The sequence below is a fragment of the Diceros bicornis genome, chromosome 16 (assembly GCF_020826845.1).
Source record: "Diceros bicornis minor isolate mBicDic1 chromosome 16, mDicBic1.mat.cur, whole genome shotgun sequence".
In the NCBI taxonomy this organism is placed as follows: Eukaryota; Metazoa; Chordata; class Mammalia; order Perissodactyla; family Rhinocerotidae; genus Diceros; species Diceros bicornis.
The window spans coordinates 11,017,507-11,038,907 of NC_080755.1; the positions used below are offsets into that span (position 1 = coordinate 11,017,507).

A 21,401-nucleotide genomic window follows, 5' to 3' on the forward strand; every position below is an offset into this window, starting at 1 on the left:
TTTAGACCCCTACCATGACGTAGGGAACCGTTTACAGTCAAGCCCCAAATTGACCTCTCTGGGCTCTTTTTTCACTGTTCCCTACTATGTATGTGTGTTCTGCCACCTCTCCTTCAGTCCCCGATCACCTAGGACCTCTGCACCTCTCTAAAATATCCTTTTCCTCTCTTCTCTCACTTAGAAAATGCCTACTTAGTCTTAAGACCTAACTCAAATGTCCACTATTCTGAAATGCTTTTTCTGATTAAAGTTAATTTCTTTATTCTCTATGTTCATTCATAGAGCATTCTGCTTTGGCTTCTATCACTTGTCACATTGTATTGTAATTATCATTTTCATACATCTCCTCACTAGACTGTGAACTTCTTAAGGGTAAGGAGTTTTATTGCCAACCCTGTCATGGAATTAGGGACCTAGAACAGTATCTCTTGTAATCTTTTTAGGTATGTTTCCCTTGCTGCTTCCTCAGCTTGGGGCAACACTAGGGCCCTTCATCAATGAGATGGAGTTATTTTAACTTAATAATTCTGTTTATAGAGTTGGATTCTAGAGTTGGATTTTCCTAAGAGTTTAACATATTAACATTTAAGAAGAAATAGAGCAGAGCAGAATCAGCCTTAAGTTCCCTATAGCTATCCCCTGACATTTATTCTGCTGTCCAAAGTGGGAACCTAAGGAATATGGGGTTGAGATTGAATGCTACTTGATTTTTATTAATTTTTAATTTAATTTTAATTAATTTTTAAAAGATTTCTATTCTAAGGAAATCTATGTACTGTGGAAAGAAAAGATCTAAAACCCTCAGCAGCAGCTCAGAGCTCAGACAATTTATGTTACTTTTGCTTAAATGTTTATAATCCCTGAGTATTTATTACTCATTGCTTATGTGAGCACTTTAATCTTCATGATATTACTCTTAATTAAGTAGTATTACCCTTTGCCTCCCACCTCTTTTTATAGATAGGAAAACTGAAGCACAGTTTAACAAACTATATAAATTAGCTGCCCATGGTGATAGAAAGAATTGGGATTGGAGCTACTTTTTAATGTTTCAGAAATAGTGACAAACAACAAAAATAGATCTTGAGATAGGAGGCCAGAATGTGAAGGAGGTGTCCATAAACCTCAATATGGGAGAAACAGTGAAGGAACTGGGAGATATTGGTGAAGACTTTTGAGAACGTAAAGGCCGTATTTAGCTATTGCAAATGCTGGTGAGTGAAGAAGCACTAGATTTAAAAGAACTAGGATCAATTGGCAAAGTTCATTCATTCATGCAACAGTTATTTAATGTGTCTGTACATGACAAGTACTACTACAATTAATAATAGCTAATATTTATTCCATACTTACTCTGTACTAGATACTGTTCTAAGACTTTTACATGCGTTAATTTATGTAGTTCTCACAACAAAGCATGCATTAAGTGCTATTATTATTTCCATTTTCATTGGATACAGTGGTGAACAAGATACTCAAGTCAAATGACAGTCTAGGAGCAGCCATTCCAGCAGTGTGATGAGGGCTGTGGCGAGTGAATGCAGGGTGCCATGGAAGCACCTAAGAAGAGCACCTAACCTGGGGAATGAAACGTTTTGTTTCCTCTACCAATACAAATAGCTGCCACTGTTTAAAAGTAGCATTATGCCAATGTCTTGCTTTTATAAATGTTTAAATGATTCTCACTTACCTGTGACTTTATTTTAAACTTCCTCAGTCAAATTCTTCTGAATGGTTAAATCTTATCCTAAGTTTAATAAAATCCTATAATAGGAGGATGGTTTTTAGATACCCAGATTAGAGCCAGCTCATCTTTAGCTGCTAATATTTGACCAAACATTGAAATTATGGGGTAAGAAAATGATTGGAAGTAAGCATGGCTCATTATGAATTTTCAAAAGATTATGTGTGTATATTTTACACTATATAATCACAGCCACTACTGTGACACTTTATTAAATGATTTACATATATTATTTTGGTTATTCCTATACAAGAATCATAATTTTGTGATGAAATCTTTGAACTCAATTTATCTTAAATAAGACTATTACTAAAATATTTTACTTAAATTGGAATATTATATGTGTATATATAAAGTATCTTCTGTTTCTCAGGGGAAAAACAATGTTTTGGGAGTTGATTAGGCTGTTACGAAATTTTTTTTGTCATAGTGAAGTGTATTTTAATCAGCTTTTTCATACTCCCTGCCTATCCGTCTCTTCATGCCTGCTACTAACACCTCCAATAATAAAACTGTGGCATTTAAGTTAGCTGGAAATTTCTCCCTAGAGCTAAAGTGGATTTATATTCCTCCAAGTGCTGAACATATTATTTTTTGAAAGAATATACCACCCAGATGTCTATTTGTGAGGTTGTCATTTGTTCATTTTAATTATGTCATCCATCATTTGTAACTTTTCGGGGTCCTTGTCAATGTCTGTCTTTTTTCTGTTTGATTTATTATTTTGTGAATGTTAGTAAATGTGCAGAGCACTCACCTCATCATCAATAATTAAATTACCCTCTCTGCCCCAGGTATATTTGCTTTTGTCTGATTCTCCCTATTAAAATGTTTCAGAAGAATCTTGTACCTAAAAGATCATGTCAGAACTCTTCTACCTGTAACTTTTTCTCTCTAACTTTATTTTAACAAATAAAAAAATTCACATAGTTCAAACTCCAGGAATACATGAGTATTACAGTACAGTGTTATCCTTCCACTTCTGTCTCCTAGCCACATAGTCCCTCCCCTACAGGCAACAAATATCGTTAATTTCATCTTTGTCCTTACAGGGATAGTTTATATATAACTAACAAAAACATATCGATATTTTTTACTTCCTTTTTTATGCTGTTCTGAACCTTACTTTTTTCCATTTAGTAGTATATCTTGAAGATATTTCATATCAGTACATAGTGTTTACATCTCTTATATCTTCATAATATTCTGTCATGGGATATACTATAATTGATTTAATCAGACCTCTATTGACAACTATTAAGTCACTTTCTTTTTTTTTTTTAATTTTTTGTTTATTGCAGTAACATTGGTTTATAACATTGTAAAAATTTCAGGTGTACATCATTGTACTTCTATTTCTGCATAGATTACATCATGTTCACCACCAAAATACTAATTACAGCCCATCACCACACACATGTACCGAATTATCCCTTTCACCCTCCTCCCTCCCCCCTTCCCCTCTGGTAACCACCAGTTCAATCTCTGTCCCTATGTGTTTGTTTATTGTTGTTATTATCTACTACTTAATGAAGGAAATCATACGGTATTTGACCTTCTCCCTCTGACTTATTTCACTTTGCATTATACCCTCAATGTCCATCCATGTTGTCACAAATGGCTGGATTTCATCATTTCTTTTGGCTGAGTAGTATTCCATTGTGTATATATACCACATCTTCTTTATCCATTCGTCCCTTGATGGGCACTTAGGTTGCTTCCAAGTCCTGGCTATTGTGAATAACGCTGCAATGGACACAGGGGTGCATGTACCTTTACAAATTGGTGTTTTCAAGCTCTTTGGATAAATACCCAGCAGTGGAATAGCTGGATCATATGGTAGTTCTATCCTTGATTTTTTGAGGAATCTCCATACTGTTTTCCATAGTGTCTGCACCACTTTGCACTCCCACCAGCAGCGTATGAGAGTTCCCTTCTCTCCACATCCTCTCCAACACATGTTGTTTCCTGTCTTGTTAATTATAGCCATTCTGACAGGCATGAGGTGATATCTCATTGTAGTTTTGATTTGCATTTCCCTGATAGATAGTGATTTTGAACATCTTTTCATGTGTCTGTTGGCCATCTGTATATCTTCTTTGGAGAAATGTCTGTTCAGGTCTTTTGCCCATTTTTTAATTGGGTTGGTAGTTTTTTTGTTGTTGAGATGCATGAGTTCTTTATATATTTTGGAGATTAAGCCCTTATCAGAAGTATGGTTTGCAAATATCTTCTCCCAATTGTTAGGTTGTCTTTTCGTTTTGTTGATGGTTTCCTTTGCTGTGCAGAAGCTTTTTAGTTTGATGTAGTCCCATTTGTTTATTTTTCCTATTGTTTCTCTTGCCCGGTCAGACGTGGTGTTTGAAAAGATGTTGCTAAGACCGATGTCGAAGAGCGTACTGCCTAGGTTTTCTTCTAGAAGTTTCACAGTTTCAGGTCTTACATTCAAGTCTTTAATCCATTTTGAGTTAATTTTTGTGTATGGTGTAAGGTAAGGGTCTACTTTCATTTTTTTGCATATGGCTATCCAGTTTTCCCAACACCATTTGTTGAAGAGACTTTCTTTTCCCCATTGTATGTTCTTGGCTCCTTTGTCAAAGATTAGCTGTCCATAGATGTGTGGGTTTATTTCTGGGCTTTCGATTCTATTCCATTAATCTGTGTGTCTGTTTTTGTGCCAGTACCATGCTGTTTTGGTTACTATAGCTTTGTAGTATATTTTGAAATCGGGGAGTGTGATACCTGCAGCTTTGTTCTTTTTTCTCAGGATTCCTTTAGCTATTCGGGGTCTTTTGTTGTTCCATATAAATTTTAGGATTCTTTGTTCTATTTCTGTGAAAAATGTTGTTGGAACTTTGATAGGGATTGCATTGAATCTATAGATTGCTTAAGGAAGTATGGACATCTTAACTATGTTAATTCTTCCAATCCAAGAGCATGGAATATCTTTCCATTTCTTTGTGTCTTCTTCAATTTCTTTCAGCAATGTTTTATAGTTTTCAGTGTACAGATCTTTCACCTCTTTAGTTAAGTTTATTCCTAGGTATTTTATTCTTTTTGTTGCAATTGTAAATGGGATGGTATTCTTAATTTCTCTTTCTGCTACTTCGTTGTTAGCGTACAGAAATGCAACTGATTTTTGTATGTTGATTTTGTATCCTGCAACTTTACCATATTCGTTTATTACTTCTAAAAAGTTTTTTGGTGGATTCTTTAGGCTTTTCTCTATCTATATAAAATCATGTCATCTGCAAATAGTGACAGTTTCACTTCTTCCTTTCCAATTTGGATCCCTTTTATTTCTTTCTCTTGCCTGATTGCTCTGGCTAGGACTTCCAGTACTATGTTAAATAGGAGTGGTGACAGTGGGCATCCTTGTCTGGTTCCTGTTCTTAGAGGGATAGCTTTCAGTTTTTCACCATTGAGGATGATATTAGCTGTGGGTTTCTCATATAAGGTCTTTATTATGTTGAGGTACTTTCCTTCTATACCCATTTTATTCAGAGTTTTTATCATAAATGGATGCTGTATCTTGTCAAATGCTTTCTCTGCATCTATTGAGATGATCATGTGATTTTTATTCTTCATTTTATTAATGTTGTGTATTACGTTGATTGATTTGCGAATGTTAAACCATCCCTGCATCCCTGGAATAAATCCCACTTGATCATGGTGTATAATCTTTTTAACGTATTGTTGTATGCGATTTGCTAGTATTTTGTTGAGGATTTTTGCGTTGATGTCATCAGTGATATTGGCCTGTAATTTTCTTTTTTTTTGTGTTGTCCTTGTCTGGTTTTGGTATCAGGGTAATGTCAGCTTCGTAGAATGAGTTAGGAAGCTTCCCCCCCTCCTCAATTTTTTGGAAGAGTCTGAGAAGGATAGGTATTAAGTCTTCTTTGAATGTTTGGTAGAATTCACCAGGGAAGCCGTCTGGTCCTGGACTTTTATTTTTGGGGAGGTTTGTGATTACTGTTTCGATCTCCTTACTGGTGATTGGTCTATTCAAATTCTCTACTTCTTCTTGGTCCAGTTTTGGAAGGTTGTATGATTCTAAGAATTTATCCATTTCTTCCAGATGCTCTAATTGGTTGGCATATAGCTTTTCATAGTATTCTCTTATAATCTTTTGTATTTCTGAGGTGTCTGTTGTAACCTCTCCTCTTTCATTTCTGATTTTACTTATTTGTGCCTTCTCTCTTTTTTTCTTGGTGAGTCTAGCTAAAGGTTTGTCAATTTTGTTGATCTTTTCAAAGAACCAGCTCTTGGTTTTATTAATTCTTTCTATTGTTTTTTTGGTCTCTATTTCATTTATTTCTGCTCTGATTTTTATTATTTCCCTTCTTCTACTGATTTTGGGCTTTGTTTGTTCTTCTTTTTCCAGTTCCTTTAGGTGCATTGTTAGATTGTTTATTTGAGATTTTTCTTGTTTGTTGAGATAGGCCTGTATCGCTATAAACTTCCCTCTTAGAACCGCTTTTGCTGTATCCCATAAATTCTGGCATGTCGTATTTTCATTTTCATTTGTCTCCAGGTATTTTTTGATTTCTTCTTTGATTTCTTCATTAACCCAGTCGTTGTTCAGTAGCATTTTGTTTATTCTCCACGTATTTGTGGCTTTTCTTATTTTCTTCCTATAGTTGATTTCTAGTTTCATACCGTTGTGGTCAGAAAAGATGCTTGGTATTATTTCAGTCTTCTTAAATTTATGGAGACTTGTTTTGTGGCCTAATATGTGATCAATCCTGGAGAATGTTCCATGTGCATTTGAAAAGAACGTGTATTTTTCGGTTTTTGGATGGAATGCTCTGTATATATCTACTAGGTCCATCTGTTCTAGTGTGTTGTTTAAGGCCAATGTTTCCTTATTGATCTTCTGTTTGGATGATCTATCCGTTGGTGTAAGTGGAGTGTTAAAGTTCCCTACTATTATTGTGTTACTGTCTATTTCTGTTTTTATGTCTGTTAATAATTGCTTTATATATTTAGGTGCACCTACATTGGGTGTGTAGATATTTACAAGTGTTATATCCTCTTGTTGGATTGTTCCCTTGATCATTATGTAATGCCCTTCTTTGTCTCTTTTTACCGTTTTTGTTTTAAAGTCTATTTTGTCTGATATGAGTACTGCTACCCCAGCTTTCTTTTCATTGCCATTTGCGTGGAGTATCTTTTTCCGTCCCTTCACTTTCAGTTTGTGAGTGTCTTTAGGTCTGAAGTGTGTCTCTTGTATGCAGCATATATATGGGTCTTGTTTTTTTATCCAGTCAGCCACCCTATGCTATTAAGTCACTTTCAGTATTTTGCTGTTGCAAACAATGCTGCAGTGGATAGATTTTAACCTGTTTTTCATGGGTGTGATATATATATATGTAGGACAGATTCCTAAAAGTAGAATAGCTGGGTCAAAGGAAATGTGCATTTATAATTTTCATAAAATATTATGAAATTGTCCTCCATGGAGGCTTACTAATTGATGCTCTTTTAGAAATGTGTGAGAGTGTCTATTTTCCTACATCTTCACAATGTGTTTTCTAAGTGATAAGTGAAAATTTGTATCTCATAGTTTTAGTTTACATTTTCCTTATAATGAATGAGATTGGATACTTTTTCATATGCTTAAGAGCCATTTGTTTTTGTCAATCACCTATTCATATCCTTTGTCCATTTTTGTAATAGACTATTGGTCTTTTCTTGTTGATTTGTATTTATTTATTAGGAAAATAGCTTTTTTTGATATAATTTGTAAATATTGTCTCTGATATTTTAGTGATCGTTTTCTAATAATCATCGCTGCATTTCTATAGGTGTAAAGAGTTGATGAGTATAAAAACTGAAAGGGTAGATGTCTTTAGGGAGATACTATAAGTCCAACTACTTGGGGCAGAGACAGCCATTAAACACTCAGCCTCTGGGGGGCGGAGGGGTGTGTGTTAACAAAAGTATTGGAAAAGTGGAGGAATGATATTCCTTTCCTAGAATCTAGAAATGAATTTCCTTCATTTTGATGACTTCATCTATACTTTTTCTAATTTCTGTAGTGAACCATATATATTCAAATTAAGCTTTACAGAATATCAATTTGTAGTTTGGTATCTTAACATTTTACATTTTTCATTAAGTAAAATGCTCTGACTTTCTCTCATATTTGTTGTAGTTACCTTCTCCCTATCCCACCCCTCAGGGTGAAGGAGCATGTTACATCTTTAAGAAAGTGCCATAAAGCTTGATGAAAATATAAATTATATTCTTCAGTAATTATCCATAAACTCTTTAATATTCATGGGACACTTCCAATTATCAAAAGAACTGCTGTAACTCCCTGGGGGATTTTTTGTACTGTAATTTCCAAAATATTAATTTGGGACTGGTAAATATGATGATGAAATCCTTTTTCCTCCTTTTCTGTGGTAAAAATATCTGAATTAGAAAGGACATCATGGCTTTTAATCTGTGTGCCTGATATACGTGTTCTATTTATTATAGGCAATATTTGTATTAGTGACTTTGTCACTCATGAAATGTATTTAATAGTCTCTATGTAAGTAATATCTTTGAAAATATATTAGCATATTTTAACTGAGTAAAGGTTTGTTCAAGGAATTATTGAAACTTATTCCTTTTTACACTTTAAAAGTTTCTAACTGAAAACACGTACCCATTACATAGAGGAATACCATTAAATGATAAATGGTTTCATTTTTTTTTTTAATTTTTATTTATTTATTTTTTTCCTCCACAGCCCCAGTAGATAGTTGTATGTCATAGTTGCACAGCCTTCTAGTTGCTGTATGTGGGACGCGGCCTCAGCATGGCCGGAGAAGCGGTGCATTGGTGCGCGCCCAGGATCCGAACCCAGGCCGCCAGCAGCGGAGCATGCGAACTTAACCGCTAAGCCACGGGGCGAGCCCCTGATAAATTGTTTTAAATGGTTAACAATATGGAGGAAAATGGTGATCATTAAAATGCTGTTACTAAAATATTATTATTATTTATTTATTTATTTATTTATCTTGGTGAGGAAGATTAGCCCTGAGCTAACATCTGTTGCCAATCCACCTCTTTTTGCTGAGGAAGATTGGCCCTGGGCCAACATCTGTGTCCATCTTCCTCTACTTTATATGTGGGATGCCTGCTACAGCATGGCCTGATAAGCAGTGCGCAGGTCCACGCCCAGGATCTGAACCTGTGAACCCCAGGCCGTCGAAGTAGAGCGCATGAACCCAACCACTATGCCACCGGGCCAGCCCCAAAATATTATTTTAATATATGAATATATTTGTGAGTGAGGGTGGTTTAATCTAAAAAGAGGCATTTATATGTGAGCTGATGTTGAACCTACACAAATAAATTAAAATTATTCTCTGAGCATTTGATATACTTGTGATTTACAGAGTAGATTTTATTTATTTATTTTTTAAGATGCCAGGAACTGAAAATATTGGCATGGAGCAGTTCTAATTGCTAGCTTGAGAATGGTTATGTCAGAAATGGGGAAAGTTAATTGCCATGTGGGTGCTCTCAATTAGAACTTTCTCACCATATTCCAAGCACAGGTTGGCATCTGTTATTACATTTGTGCAAGCAAAAAAAAATTATTCAGAAGCTAGAATATAATTGACAGAAACTTGTCTCTAAAAGTAGAAAAATCTGTAACTTACTTTCAGATAACTCAGTTGTTTTTGTTGCTAACGAGAAAACTTGAGATTTCTAGTTGCTTATTTATTCAAGCTTATTCAATTATAGTATTTATAGATTCTCAATTTTATATTGATTTTTTGGTGAGTGAGGATTTTTATTTCATGAAGAGGCTAGAGAGAGGTCTCATTTGGTAAAAGAATAAAATGTTTTTGTGATGGAGTAAAAGTATTCACAATAAAATCCTCATAGATACTCATTGGCTTATAATAACTAATACCTACTAAATGTTTAATATGAGCCAGGCTGAATGTTATATTTCTTCTATATTATTTTATGTAATATTAACAGAATCCCAAAGGTATTTATTTTTACAGTCATGCACCACATAACATTGTTTCAGTCAATGACAGACTACGTATACAACAGTGGTCCCAAAAGATTAGTACCACATAGCCTAGGTGTGTAGTAGGCTATACCATCTAGGTTTGTGTAAGTACACTCGGATGTTCGCACCACGACGAAATCACCTAATTAAGCATTTTTCAGACCATATCCGACGCATTCATGACTGTATCTGCATTTTACAGATGAGAAAATCAAGCTGAGAATTAGAGCAGTTAAATAACTTGTCCAAAGTCACACACACACGCTAGAAGTATCTGAGCTACAATTTGTGTTACTGTTCAGAAAAATAAAGAAACATTTAATTCTTGGACTATTCATTTAAATTATCTTCAATATATAAAGAATAGATAGTTTTTCTTAGTAGCAGGGAATTAGGGATTTTATCACAGCACAAATAAAGGTAGAGATGCATAAAGGCATAACAGTGAGACCATCCTGACTACATTTAGTCAGGGATGAGTGGGAGAATAGTATAAATTAAGGTTGAATGGGAAAGAGGCCATATGCTTCTCATACTGTTTCACCAGAGTACCCCTAAGATAGAGAAGCATGAACTCATATTTCTGGACTAAAGGGACATATTAACTTATAACTCTTTCTGTTGCAAGTGACAGAAATCCACTCAAATTAGCATGGATGGAGTAGGGGAGAGATTATTGGGTCACATCATTGGGAAGTCTAAGGGTACAGCTAGCTCTAGGCACAGCTGATTACAGGGTTGACTTTCTCTCTCTCCATCCCCAGGACAGGCTCTTACGAAAAGGCAGGTAGGATGACAGTCTGCAGCCCAAATCTCACATTCTTTCAGTTCAGTAACTCCATCAGAAAGTCTTTTCTGTTAACTTGGGCAAAAACGTCTTGGAGGAAGATAGAGAGTCATGTACCCACTCGGGAACCAGTCACTGTGGCTGGGGAGATGGGCTGCCTTGGCTGGTCGAGGTGGTATCCTCACCCTTGTGAGTAGACAGTGAGCATAGGATCAGCCCTACTCAAGCTGTAGAAGATGCGTTCCCCAACAGAAAGAAGGATCTTTATTAAAGGAAGGGAGGGAATGGGTTTCTAGAGAACAATAATGGATGCCTACTGAGGGATATATATATGTGTATGCGTATGTGTATATATATATATATAGATATATATATAGATATTTTAGTTCAGTAACTCCAGCAGAAAGTCTTTTCTGTTAACTGTTAACTATATATATAGTTCAGTGCAAGTTAAAATGTCTTTGAAATAGTGAATTTTTTTTTTTTTTTTTTTTGTGAGGAGATCGGCCCTGAGCTAACATCCGCCAATCTTCCTCTTTTTTTTTTTTTCCGCTGAGGAAGACGGCCCTGGGCTAACATCGGTGCCCATCTTCCTCCATTTTATATGGGACGCCGCCACAGCATGGCTTACCAAGCAGTGCGTCGGTGTGCGCCCGGGATCCGAACCAGCGAACCCCGGGCCGCCGCAGCGGAGCGCGCGCACTTAACCGCTTGCGCCACCGGGCTGGCCCCTTGAAATAGTGAATTTTACCTTTAAAATTCATGTAAATTTCATTTGATATGTCTGCATCTGTTATAATATTTTTTAAATGTTCCATGTGTAGATTGAGTTCCTCTAGGAAATAGATTCTGAGGGGTAAAATTTGAATTAGGGAGGTTTATTGGGGATTGCTCTTGGGAACACCTGTAAGGGGGTGAGGGAAAAGTTGAACTGTGATGCAGGTGAAACAGGCCTCAGCTGATCCCACAGGGAGCCCAGAAGCTGGATGGCCCTTTAGAGATGTCCCAAGTTGAGGCAAGGAGGCCTGACCTGTATACTTCCACATGGACCAGTGATTGGATGTGGGCTACCCCAGAGAGGGGTGTAACCTTGGCAAAGCAGCTCCCTTGCTGAGCACTGAGCATAGCTCCTGGGGAGGGATTAGGCTGTGAGCAGACACCACTTCCAGCAGCCAATGGAAGGATACTTCATTCCTGAAAGTGGGGGAGGGGGATGGGGTGTGGACCTGGGCAGCTTACCACAGCATCCATTACGTTATCTTTGAGTAACATTAACTCCAGGAAAATGTTGTTTATCTGTCGTTGTAAATGCCTCCTGGCATATACAAGTCCCCAGAAAAACAGATACCGCAGTTTGAGGGCCACAGCAGAGACCCTGGGAATCCATCATAGGGAATTGAGAGGATAAACCAAATGAGGAAGAAACTGAAACAGAAAGAACAGTTCAGAGAGCTACTGTAATCACTTTGTGGTAGTAGCAGTTAGGAATTAAGAAAAAAAGATAAATATTTTCATCTTGCCAAAGACCTCCCATCTCCTACTGTATCTATACTGTTTGTCTGGCCTTCTCTTGATTTGATCCTAAAAGGACCGAGAGACCATTGGAAATTTTAAAAAACAATATAGCCTTGTAAAGATAAGTTTCTCCATCGTGTTTTCAGCTTTTTTCATTATCTTTTGGTTTATCAGTCATTGGGTAAACAATATAGTGCTTGCTGTGGGATCAGTCTTTAGGTGATGGGGGAACTATGACAGAAAGAACTTAGTTCAAAAGGGGTGGAACAGCCACATACTGCACTCTTGATTATGGATAAGGAAAGGTGTGTTGTTAGACTGTTGGTCCATGTATACATACTTGATTTTCTTAGGCTTAAGTTTTCAAACTAATTTATTTTGAAGCTTACTGAATCTTGTTGACCTCTTTGGTACCATTATTACTTCATTTCTTCTGTATGGTATTAGGCACGTATTTTTTTTCTCTTTTATTTACTGATTTGCTTTATTTAGTATTATTTATTTTATCATCTGTTGACTGAATGAGACACTTAAATGTAATGTGAGCTTGTATTTATATCTCTGAACTGGAGGACACATGTTTCTTTGTGGCACAGATAGGATTTCTCTTTCCCACCTTTCTAGGGTATTCTGAATTTAAGACAAGAAAATACAGATTTTCCTGTGAATGATTTTCCTTTTGATTAGGCTTCCTCTTATTAAAGTTGACTTGATAAGAGCTATTGAAGAGATTTAAGTGTTTGAACATTCTTGGTTGAAAGTATTTAATTCTTCAACAGATATTTACTAAGTGGAAGGCACTGTTGTAGAGATTTAAGGAGCCCGTCAGTGAACAAATACTCCAAAATTACTTGCTCATGAAGCTTACAATCTAGCAGGGAGAGGCAAACAGTAAACATATTAAGTAAATCATACGGGCTGTTAGAAGGCAGGATGAGCTTTGGAAAAAGACATAGACTAAGGGAATTGCTTGTAGCAGGGCATGGGGCTTGGAATTTATATAGGATGGTCAAGGTAGGCCCCATTGAGAAGGTGACATTTGAGCAAGAATGAGAAGGATGTGTGGGAATTAGCTATGTGGATATCTGGGGTAAAGCATTCTAAGAAGGAACAGTCAGTGCAAATGCCCTAAGGCTGGAGTGGGAAGAAATAGTAGGAGATGAGGTACTTATTCTCAGTTCTCCTTTTGGAGTGGGGGCAGGGGAGAGTGCTGCTGCTGGTAGACGTCATAGCCTGATAGGGTCCCAGGGTGCCCAGAGGCAGTTTACCTCCTAATCTCTTTTCTTCCACCATTTTAATTGTAAAAAACTAGAAGGAAGACTTTTCTAGTCAGTGGAATAATATGTTCTTTGATTCTTTTTGGGATGGAGCCTGGGTTACAGTCTAGAGGAACAAAATAAACGTGTGCCTCTCCTTTTTGGGCTCCTCCCTGCTCAATTCTGATTTTTGATACTTCATGAAGATTGTGGACTTATGTTGAAAACTATTGCTTTAAATCATCAGAGATTTTTAAAAAGATAACTAATAACCCTTAGCAAAACAATTAGGGATTTCGAATATCAGAAATATTGTATATACCAGTATATCTGGTACATCTTTAAAGATAGAAAACTGAGAGTCCTAGTTTAGTAATAATGATTATTACTCAGATTTTGACATAATGTCGCACCAGATATTAAGTACCCATTATCTGCAAAGCCTTGTTACAGGTCGTAAATTCTATTCTTTTTCCTGTAATATCAATTCATAGATACTCATTTTAGCAAAAATAAAGTAGAACTTTATCCAGCTGTTTTCTGAGGATTATCTAAGCCATTGGGGGCAGCATCGGGACGCTTACATTCCCAACAGAACCACTCTTCTCATTGTCGGGTATCCCTTCCACACATCTTACCCCATGTCTGAGACCCTAGCGTCTTTTCCACCTGCCTCCCTCCTGCTTCCTCACTAGTCTTTGGGGGAACCCCAGGCATGTCAGTTAGGTTTTGTGAGCCTCAGTTTCCCCTGTAACGTGAGTTGTGGTTGGGGTTAAATGATAGTGGCCTAAAGGCTTAGCACTTTTTAGCTGCCCTTGTTATTGCCCCAGCACCCTAGTACAGCCAAGAGTAGCAACCAAGACCATTGGAAAAGAGCAAGGCTCTGGGTGAGGACTAGGGAATGGGACTGGGGCAGTACAGAGGAGAATTCAGATATGCATCTTTTTGGAGTTGCTTTTCCCCAGAGGCTGTAAATGCAAGGTTCTGCTATGTTTAACTGATTATATTTTAAATACTCACAACATTGTGAGGTAGATGGTGGTATCTTCCTTTTAAAGGTGGAGAGCAGGAGGCCCAGAGGGGGTAACTTAGACAAGGCCATGACTCAAGAGTGGCAAGTGTCTTATTACATAGTCTCAAGCAGGAAACCTGACTTTTCTTTTAGAAATAATTATGGAAACATATTCTGAAACAATCAGAAATACTTTTTCCCCCTAGTTTCTTTCCTAGGGAGAGAAGAAATAACGCATTATTTATACTTCGTTTTCTTCAAGTTCAGAGTAATTTTATTCTTTGTGTATTAATACTTCTACACATTATTAAGTACAAAAAAGCAGGTGGTGTTATTCTCATTTTGCACATGATTAACCTGAAATGTTGAGAAGCTAAAAATAAATGGTTTAGAAATGTTTCATATTAAGTATTCATTATTTTCATATAAAATAAGCTAGGTTTTATACAATGCATTTATTTATTTTTTTATTTTTTGGTTTCTCAAAGGCATTTTTTTTTTAAATTTTTTGTTTATTGCAGTAACGTTGGTTTATAACATTGTATAAGTTTCAGGTGTACATCATTATACTTCTATTTCTGCATAGATTACATCATGTTCACCACCCAAATACTAATTACAACCCCACACCACATACCTTTCGCCCTCCTCCCTCCCCCCTTCCCCTCTGGTAATATACAGTGCATTTAAACTCACTCCAGATACAATCAGGCAAGTAGGCTCAGCAAAATGTAAAATATATTAGGGTTGAATTGTTGTGAGTAGGAATGGGATAACACATATTTGTAGTTAATATGTGAGTATATGTTTTACCTATCAAGATTTTCTTAAAATTGCAAATGTTGAATTAATGCAGTTTAAACGGGTACAAACTTGCAGTTATAAGATGAATAAGTTCTGGGGATCTAATGTACAACATGTTGACTATATTAAAAATTCTGTATTATATACTTGAAAGTTGCTGAGAGTAGATCTTAAAAGTTCTTACTACAAAAAAAAAGTAATCATGTGAGGTGATAGAAGTGGTAACTAACCTTATTGTGGCAGTCGTTTTGCAATATATACATGTATCAAATTAAAAATAAATAAAAAGCATTTTGTATATTGAAATTTATTCATTAAATTATTTGACAAATATATATTGAGCATCAAAAAGTGCCAATGCTTATATTAGCTTCTGAGAATAGAATTCTGCCTCATGAATTCTAGCGGGAAGCCACAAACAAATGTAAAATTATAGTGTTGATAAGAGTTGTAGAGGAAAGGCTTATGGTGCTATAAAATTGTATGACAGGAAGATTTGGCTTAATCAAGGAGGAAAAGAAGGCTTTCCTAAGGAATTGGTGATTCTGTTGAGCCTGATAGCTGAAAGAAGAGCAAAAGTAGGCAATGAAAGAGACCGGGCATGGGGGTGGGGAGAGGAGAGTGTCCAGGGCAAGACCACTTGAGAAGTCTAGGCAAAATAAGATGGTGTTTGGATTAAGGGATTTGCAGTTGAGATAAAAAGAAGAGGGCTTAAGTAAAATATATGGAGGAAGTAATATCTATGAGATTTAATGATGGATTGAATATGGGAGTTGAGGGAGAAGGAAATGTCAGTACAGCTTAGAAGATGTGAATTGATATTGTGACTGAAGGTTTAACCACAAGACCTAAAAGGAAATTAGAATGAGCAATCTCGGTCCATACCTCTGTAGGACTATATCTATTTCCATTTACCATTGAGTGAAACTTACAGAGGAGTAGATTCTGTACTATCTGCTTCAATAACTCTTCTGCATATATTTTATCTGAAGGTATCTGTTACAAATTTTAATTTGAGAAGGTAGCTTAATGAAATTTTATGCCTAAATTTTTTTGTATTTTAATTGGTAGAATCTTAAGAAGATTCAAGAAATGGAAAAGAGCGATGAATCTAACACAGACCTAGAGGACCTGAAAAACGCTGACTGGGTAAGATAGCTGGATATTCTCTCTGTTCTGTTTAGTGTTGAAGAAATAGTATAATGTTTTTTAAAATGCTGGTTATTAAGGACTGCAGTATGAATTGATATTGTTTGAATTTTTTTTTTAATTGCAGTAACATTGGTTTATAACATTGTATAAATTTCAGGTGTACATCATTATACTTCTATTTCTGCAGAGATTACATCATGTTCACCACCCAAATACTAATTACAACCCATCACCACACACATGTGCGGAATTATCCCTTTCTCCCTCCTCCCTCCCCCCTTCCCCTCTGGTAACCACCAATCCAATCTCTGTCTCTATGTGTTCGCCCTGCCCCACTGAAGTCGGCTCAGTTGCCAGGCTGCAGAGAATCCAGTCACCAATCTATGCAGGCCCACAAGTTGCCTGAGGGCTTGTTGTTGGGTGGGGCCAGTCTCTAGGGTGGGCTGCCTGCCCTGGCTGAGCTGGATTAAATCGGTGCTCTGTCGGGTGGGGCAGACCCTGGGCTAGCAGGCCCCAGGGAGAACTCCAATGGCATCTGTGTCAGCACGCCCACACCAGGCCACAACAATGGCCGCCGCCAATGTCCCAGTCCCTGGGGAGGTCTCACCTGTCACCGAGATGCACTCAGAGCCTATTAGGTGAGTCTCTTTTCACCAAAGCACTGTGCACCTTTCTTTCTCGTGATTTTAGGTTGCTTTCTGAAATGGGTGAGTTTGCACCTAGGCCCTTTAAGAGCCGATTTTAATGTCTTTGTGAACCAGCTTTTCTGGGGTTACTCCCCAATGTTTTAGTAGCAGGCAAAGTCAGATATTATGCCACTCATCTCTATTGTGCTGGGTCCACAAAATGCCCACAGCGGGGGCGCTCCCCGGCTCACGGCCCCGCCTCCAGTGAGGGCTGTGTACCTTTGGGCTGTTCCCAGGCAGCCGTGAGGCGCTGCGGCTGGTGAAGGTGGCGTTTTTCCTCTCCGGAAGGGAGTTTCTGCCTCTTCTAACTCAGTTAGGATTGTCCATTGTTGCCGGAGTTCCTCTTATCCAGTTTGCAGTTCTGTCTCAGGGGTAATTTTTCAACAAGTAGTTGTAAATTGCCTGTGTCCGTGGGAGGAGGTGACTTCAGAGTCTGCCTACGCCACCATCTTGACTTCCTCTCGATATTGTTTGAATTTGAATGCCTAGTCTTAAATTTGAGGAAATATCTATTCCCTTTTTTTTTTTTTTTTTTGGTGAGGAAGATTAGCCCTGAGCTAACATCTGTTGCCAATCCTTCTCTTTTTGTTGAGGAAGATTGGCCCTGGGCTAACATCCATGCCAATCTTCCTCTATTTTGTATATGGGATGCCTGCCACAGCATGGCTTGATAAGCGGTGCATATGTCTGCACCTGGGATCCGAACCTGTGAACCCCGGGCTGCTGAAGTGGAGTGCGCAAACTTAACCACTATGCCACCAGGCTGGCCCCTATTCCCTATTTGTTAAAACTATGATTTTATTAGACCCACTCCATTGTCTCTGGGAATTTTGGCATTTTAAATATTGACCTTTCTAATTATATTAATACTTTAGTATACTTTTGTAAGTCAAAGTTTAAGCTCTGTTTCAGGATAAGGTGTGAAAATATAGTGTAATACATTCATTTATCCAATGAATAGTTACTGGATTAGGGCCCCGGGGATGCAGAATTAATAATACGGAGTCTTTGCCCTCATAGAACAGATGATTGCAGTGCATTCATACAACACACTTTGAATATCTACTGTTTTTCCAACATGGTACTAGATCCTAGTGACACAAAGAATCCTTGCCCTCATATATGACTTAGAGTCAGGCAGGATGATGGCCTTGGGGACAGGACAGTGAATTTCATGAAGTTAGACTGAGGTATGTCCAGGTGTCATTGGGAAGGCACATTTTAGGATTCTGACTTTTCGGGTTAAGGATACTGGATAAATAATGACATCATTAAATGAGGGAATAGAAAAAGATGCAGATTTGGGGGACATGAACGAGTTGCTTTTGACCATATTAGATTTTAATTGTTTGCCTTATTCTTTTCTAACAGCTTTATTAAGGTGTACTCAACATACAATAAGCTGCACATATTTAAAAAGTATAATTTGATAAGTTTGACATATACACACACACACTTACATCCCGTGAAACCATCACCACAATCAAAATAATGAGCCTATCCATCCCCCCAAAGTCTCCTCATGCCCTTTTGTAATCCCACTTCCTGCCTGCCTCCTCCCTAGTTTCCAGGCAACTAGTGATCTGCTCTCTGTCACTATAGATTAGTTTGCATTTTTTAGAATTGTATATAAATGTAAGCAAATATCATGTACTGTTTTTTGCTTGGCTTCTTTCATTCAGCATAATTCTTGAGATTTTGTCCATCTTGTTGCCTGTATCAATAGTTTATTCTTTTTATTGCTGAGTAGTATTCCATTTTATGGACTTACCACAATTTGTTTATCCATTCTCGTGTTGATGGTCATTTGGGTGTTTCCTGTTTGCATTATTCTTAATTTACTGATGATATGTTTACTGAGATATTTGGAATGATATTAATCTGGAACATTTAAGAGTAAGGTTAAAAAACAAGTAGCCTGGGGCCGGCCCGGTGGCGCAAGCAGTTAAGTGCGCGCGCTCCGCTGCGGCGGCCCGGGGTTCGCTGGTTCGGATCCCGGGCGCGCACCGAAGTACTGCTTGGTAGGCCATGCTGTGGCGGCGTCCCATATGAAGTGGAGGAAGATGGGCACCGATGTTAGCCCAGGGCCGTCTTCCTCAGCAAAAAAAAAAAGAGGAGGATTGGCGGATGTTAGCTCAGGGCTGATCTCCTCACAAAAAAAAAAAAAAAAAAAAAAAAACAAGTAGCCTATATTGTTGTATAAACTAGTTGTATTTGTCATTTTAGAATAATGTTGATTATCAAGTTTCCTTTGCATAGGAGAATACTCTGGTAGTGTTGTCCTAGGTGTATTTTATCTTAGCTAATAAATTTTTTAATTTGTTTGCCTAGACATTGAAGCCAAATAAATAACTCCAGGTGTTCAGAAGTTAGCAAATAGCTAATATAAGCTTGAACTAAAAATTTAATTTATTGCCTTAAGGCAACCTTGTTTAAAATCTAGTCTGATCACTGACAAGAGATGCACTAACTCCAAAGGGAATGACATTTGCCTAGATCACCAGCTTCTTTCTCATAAGACAATTAAAATGAATTACCTAGAAAGATTAGAATGAAATGAAAGAATGAGGGAGAATTAGAATATCTTTAATGGCAGAGTATAAACATCTCAGAATCTCCCTAGTGGAATAAGGGGTAAATGATAAAGTCTCTGGGAAGACATACAGCGACAGTTGTACATTATTTTATATAGTAACTGTGACTTTAACTTCTGAAAAGTCATATGTAAAATTTTTGCCAAACAATAATATGTGAAGAACTGGCTACATAAAAAAATCTATTTGAATCCTTTCATGAATTATAGCAAAAGCCTCTAATGTGAGTAATCATTCCCTAATTTATCTGTTTTGAGAATTCAAAGTTTCATATGTCAAGTTTCCTTAAAGTCTGAAGAGGTCAAGAGAAGAGACAGTATTTTAAAAGATGAGATGATATTTGAACTAGATCTTAAAGGAATGAGTAAGAGAAGTAGAGAAGTTGGGACAAGAGCATTCCCAAGAAAGAAATCTAAATATTTTATGGATATTGTATTAGAGTATCTTTAGTGGCAGAATCTAAGAATCTGTTTAAAATATAAATATTTTAGAAGATTTCTAACGGATATATCACAGTATTAAGTACCTCAGATCCTTTTTGGAATAAGAAATGGTTTATATTTTTTAAAAATCACAAATCGTTTTTGAGGACATTTTTGAGAAATTTAATTAGTTATTTTATGTAGACAATTCTTATGAAATACATTACTTGATTTTTAATAAATATATTTAAGTAGCTATTTGAGCCACATTAATTTTAACAAACTACATTATTTCAGTTAAATATCTTATTGATTTACTTTTCACTGAAGTAGAGATTATGACACCTTAGCTTATAGGCAGGAAAACAAAAGGGTTGAAGTATAATAATAATATACATGTTTAATGTGTTTATATTATTATAAGTACTTCATATATATCTCATTCTCTTGAAGGGCAGACAAGGCAACTTGCTGTTATTTGTAGATAAGAAAACTGATATTAAATAATTTGTGTTGGGCTGGCCCCGTGGCTTAGCGGTTAAGTGCGCGCACTCCGCTGCTGGCGGCCCGGGTTCGGATCCCAGGCGCGCACCGACGCACCACTTCTCCCGCCATGCTGAGGCCGAGTCCCACATACAGCAACTAGAAGGATGTGCAGCTATGACACACAACTATCTACTGGGGCTTTGGGGGGAACATAAATAAATAAATAAAATCTTTAAAATAAATAAATAACTTGTGCAAAGATAGTAATAACATGAAAATTCGTATTTTTGAGCACTTTCTATGTATAGAGCACTATACATCAGCTCTGATCTTCTCAACAAGTTATAAAGTACCATTTTCTTTTATTAATGAGGAAGCCAGAGTTCAGAAAGGTGAAGCAACTTGCTGGATGTCACATGGCTAGTAGAGGTTGTGTCAGTTAGCTATGATCAAAATAATGCTGTGTAACTAAACACTACAAAGTCACAGTGGCATAAAGCAATAACATTTATTTAGCTCGTGAGTCTGAACATCAGTGTGGTAGCTCCACTCTATGTGTGCCTCATCTTTCTTCTGGGTAATCATGCCAACTAAGGCATGATGTTTTCAAGGTGATAATAGAAGCACGAGTGACAAACCTATTGTGCATTTGCTTTTGAAGCCTGTGGTCATATCATATCTACCACTATTCCAGTGGCCAAGCAGATCATATAGCCAAACCCAAAGGCAAGGTGTGGGAAATATACTCCTCCTCTTAGTGAGCAGAGCCACATAACAGGGTGTAGACACAAAGAGGCATGAAGAACTGAAACCATTAATGCAGCCTACCACAGTGGGGGAGTTAGGATTTATACCCAGCTGTCTCAGCAGTTAGAGTTTGTGGATTCTCTACTGACTTGCTACCCACTTTTTAGTAT

General features: G+C 37.1%; 1 protein-coding gene across 5 annotated transcripts in view; it reads left to right on the forward strand.

Moving 5' to 3' along the window:
• The window catches only part of SPIRE1 (spire type actin nucleation factor 1), a 242,050-nt gene that overhangs the window by 135,601 nt on the left and 85,048 nt on the right, over positions 1-21,401 (forward strand). For all 5 annotated transcript variants that reach the window (XR_009222388.1, XM_058556762.1, XM_058556764.1 and 2 more), the window contains one exon: positions 16,216-16,293. Coding sequence is in view for 4 of the 5 variants with exons in the window: in XM_058556762.1 (XP_058412745.1) it covers positions 16,216-16,293 (78 nt within the window). In the remaining variant the exon portion in view is untranslated. The remainder of the gene's footprint in view (positions 1-16,215; positions 16,294-21,401) is intronic.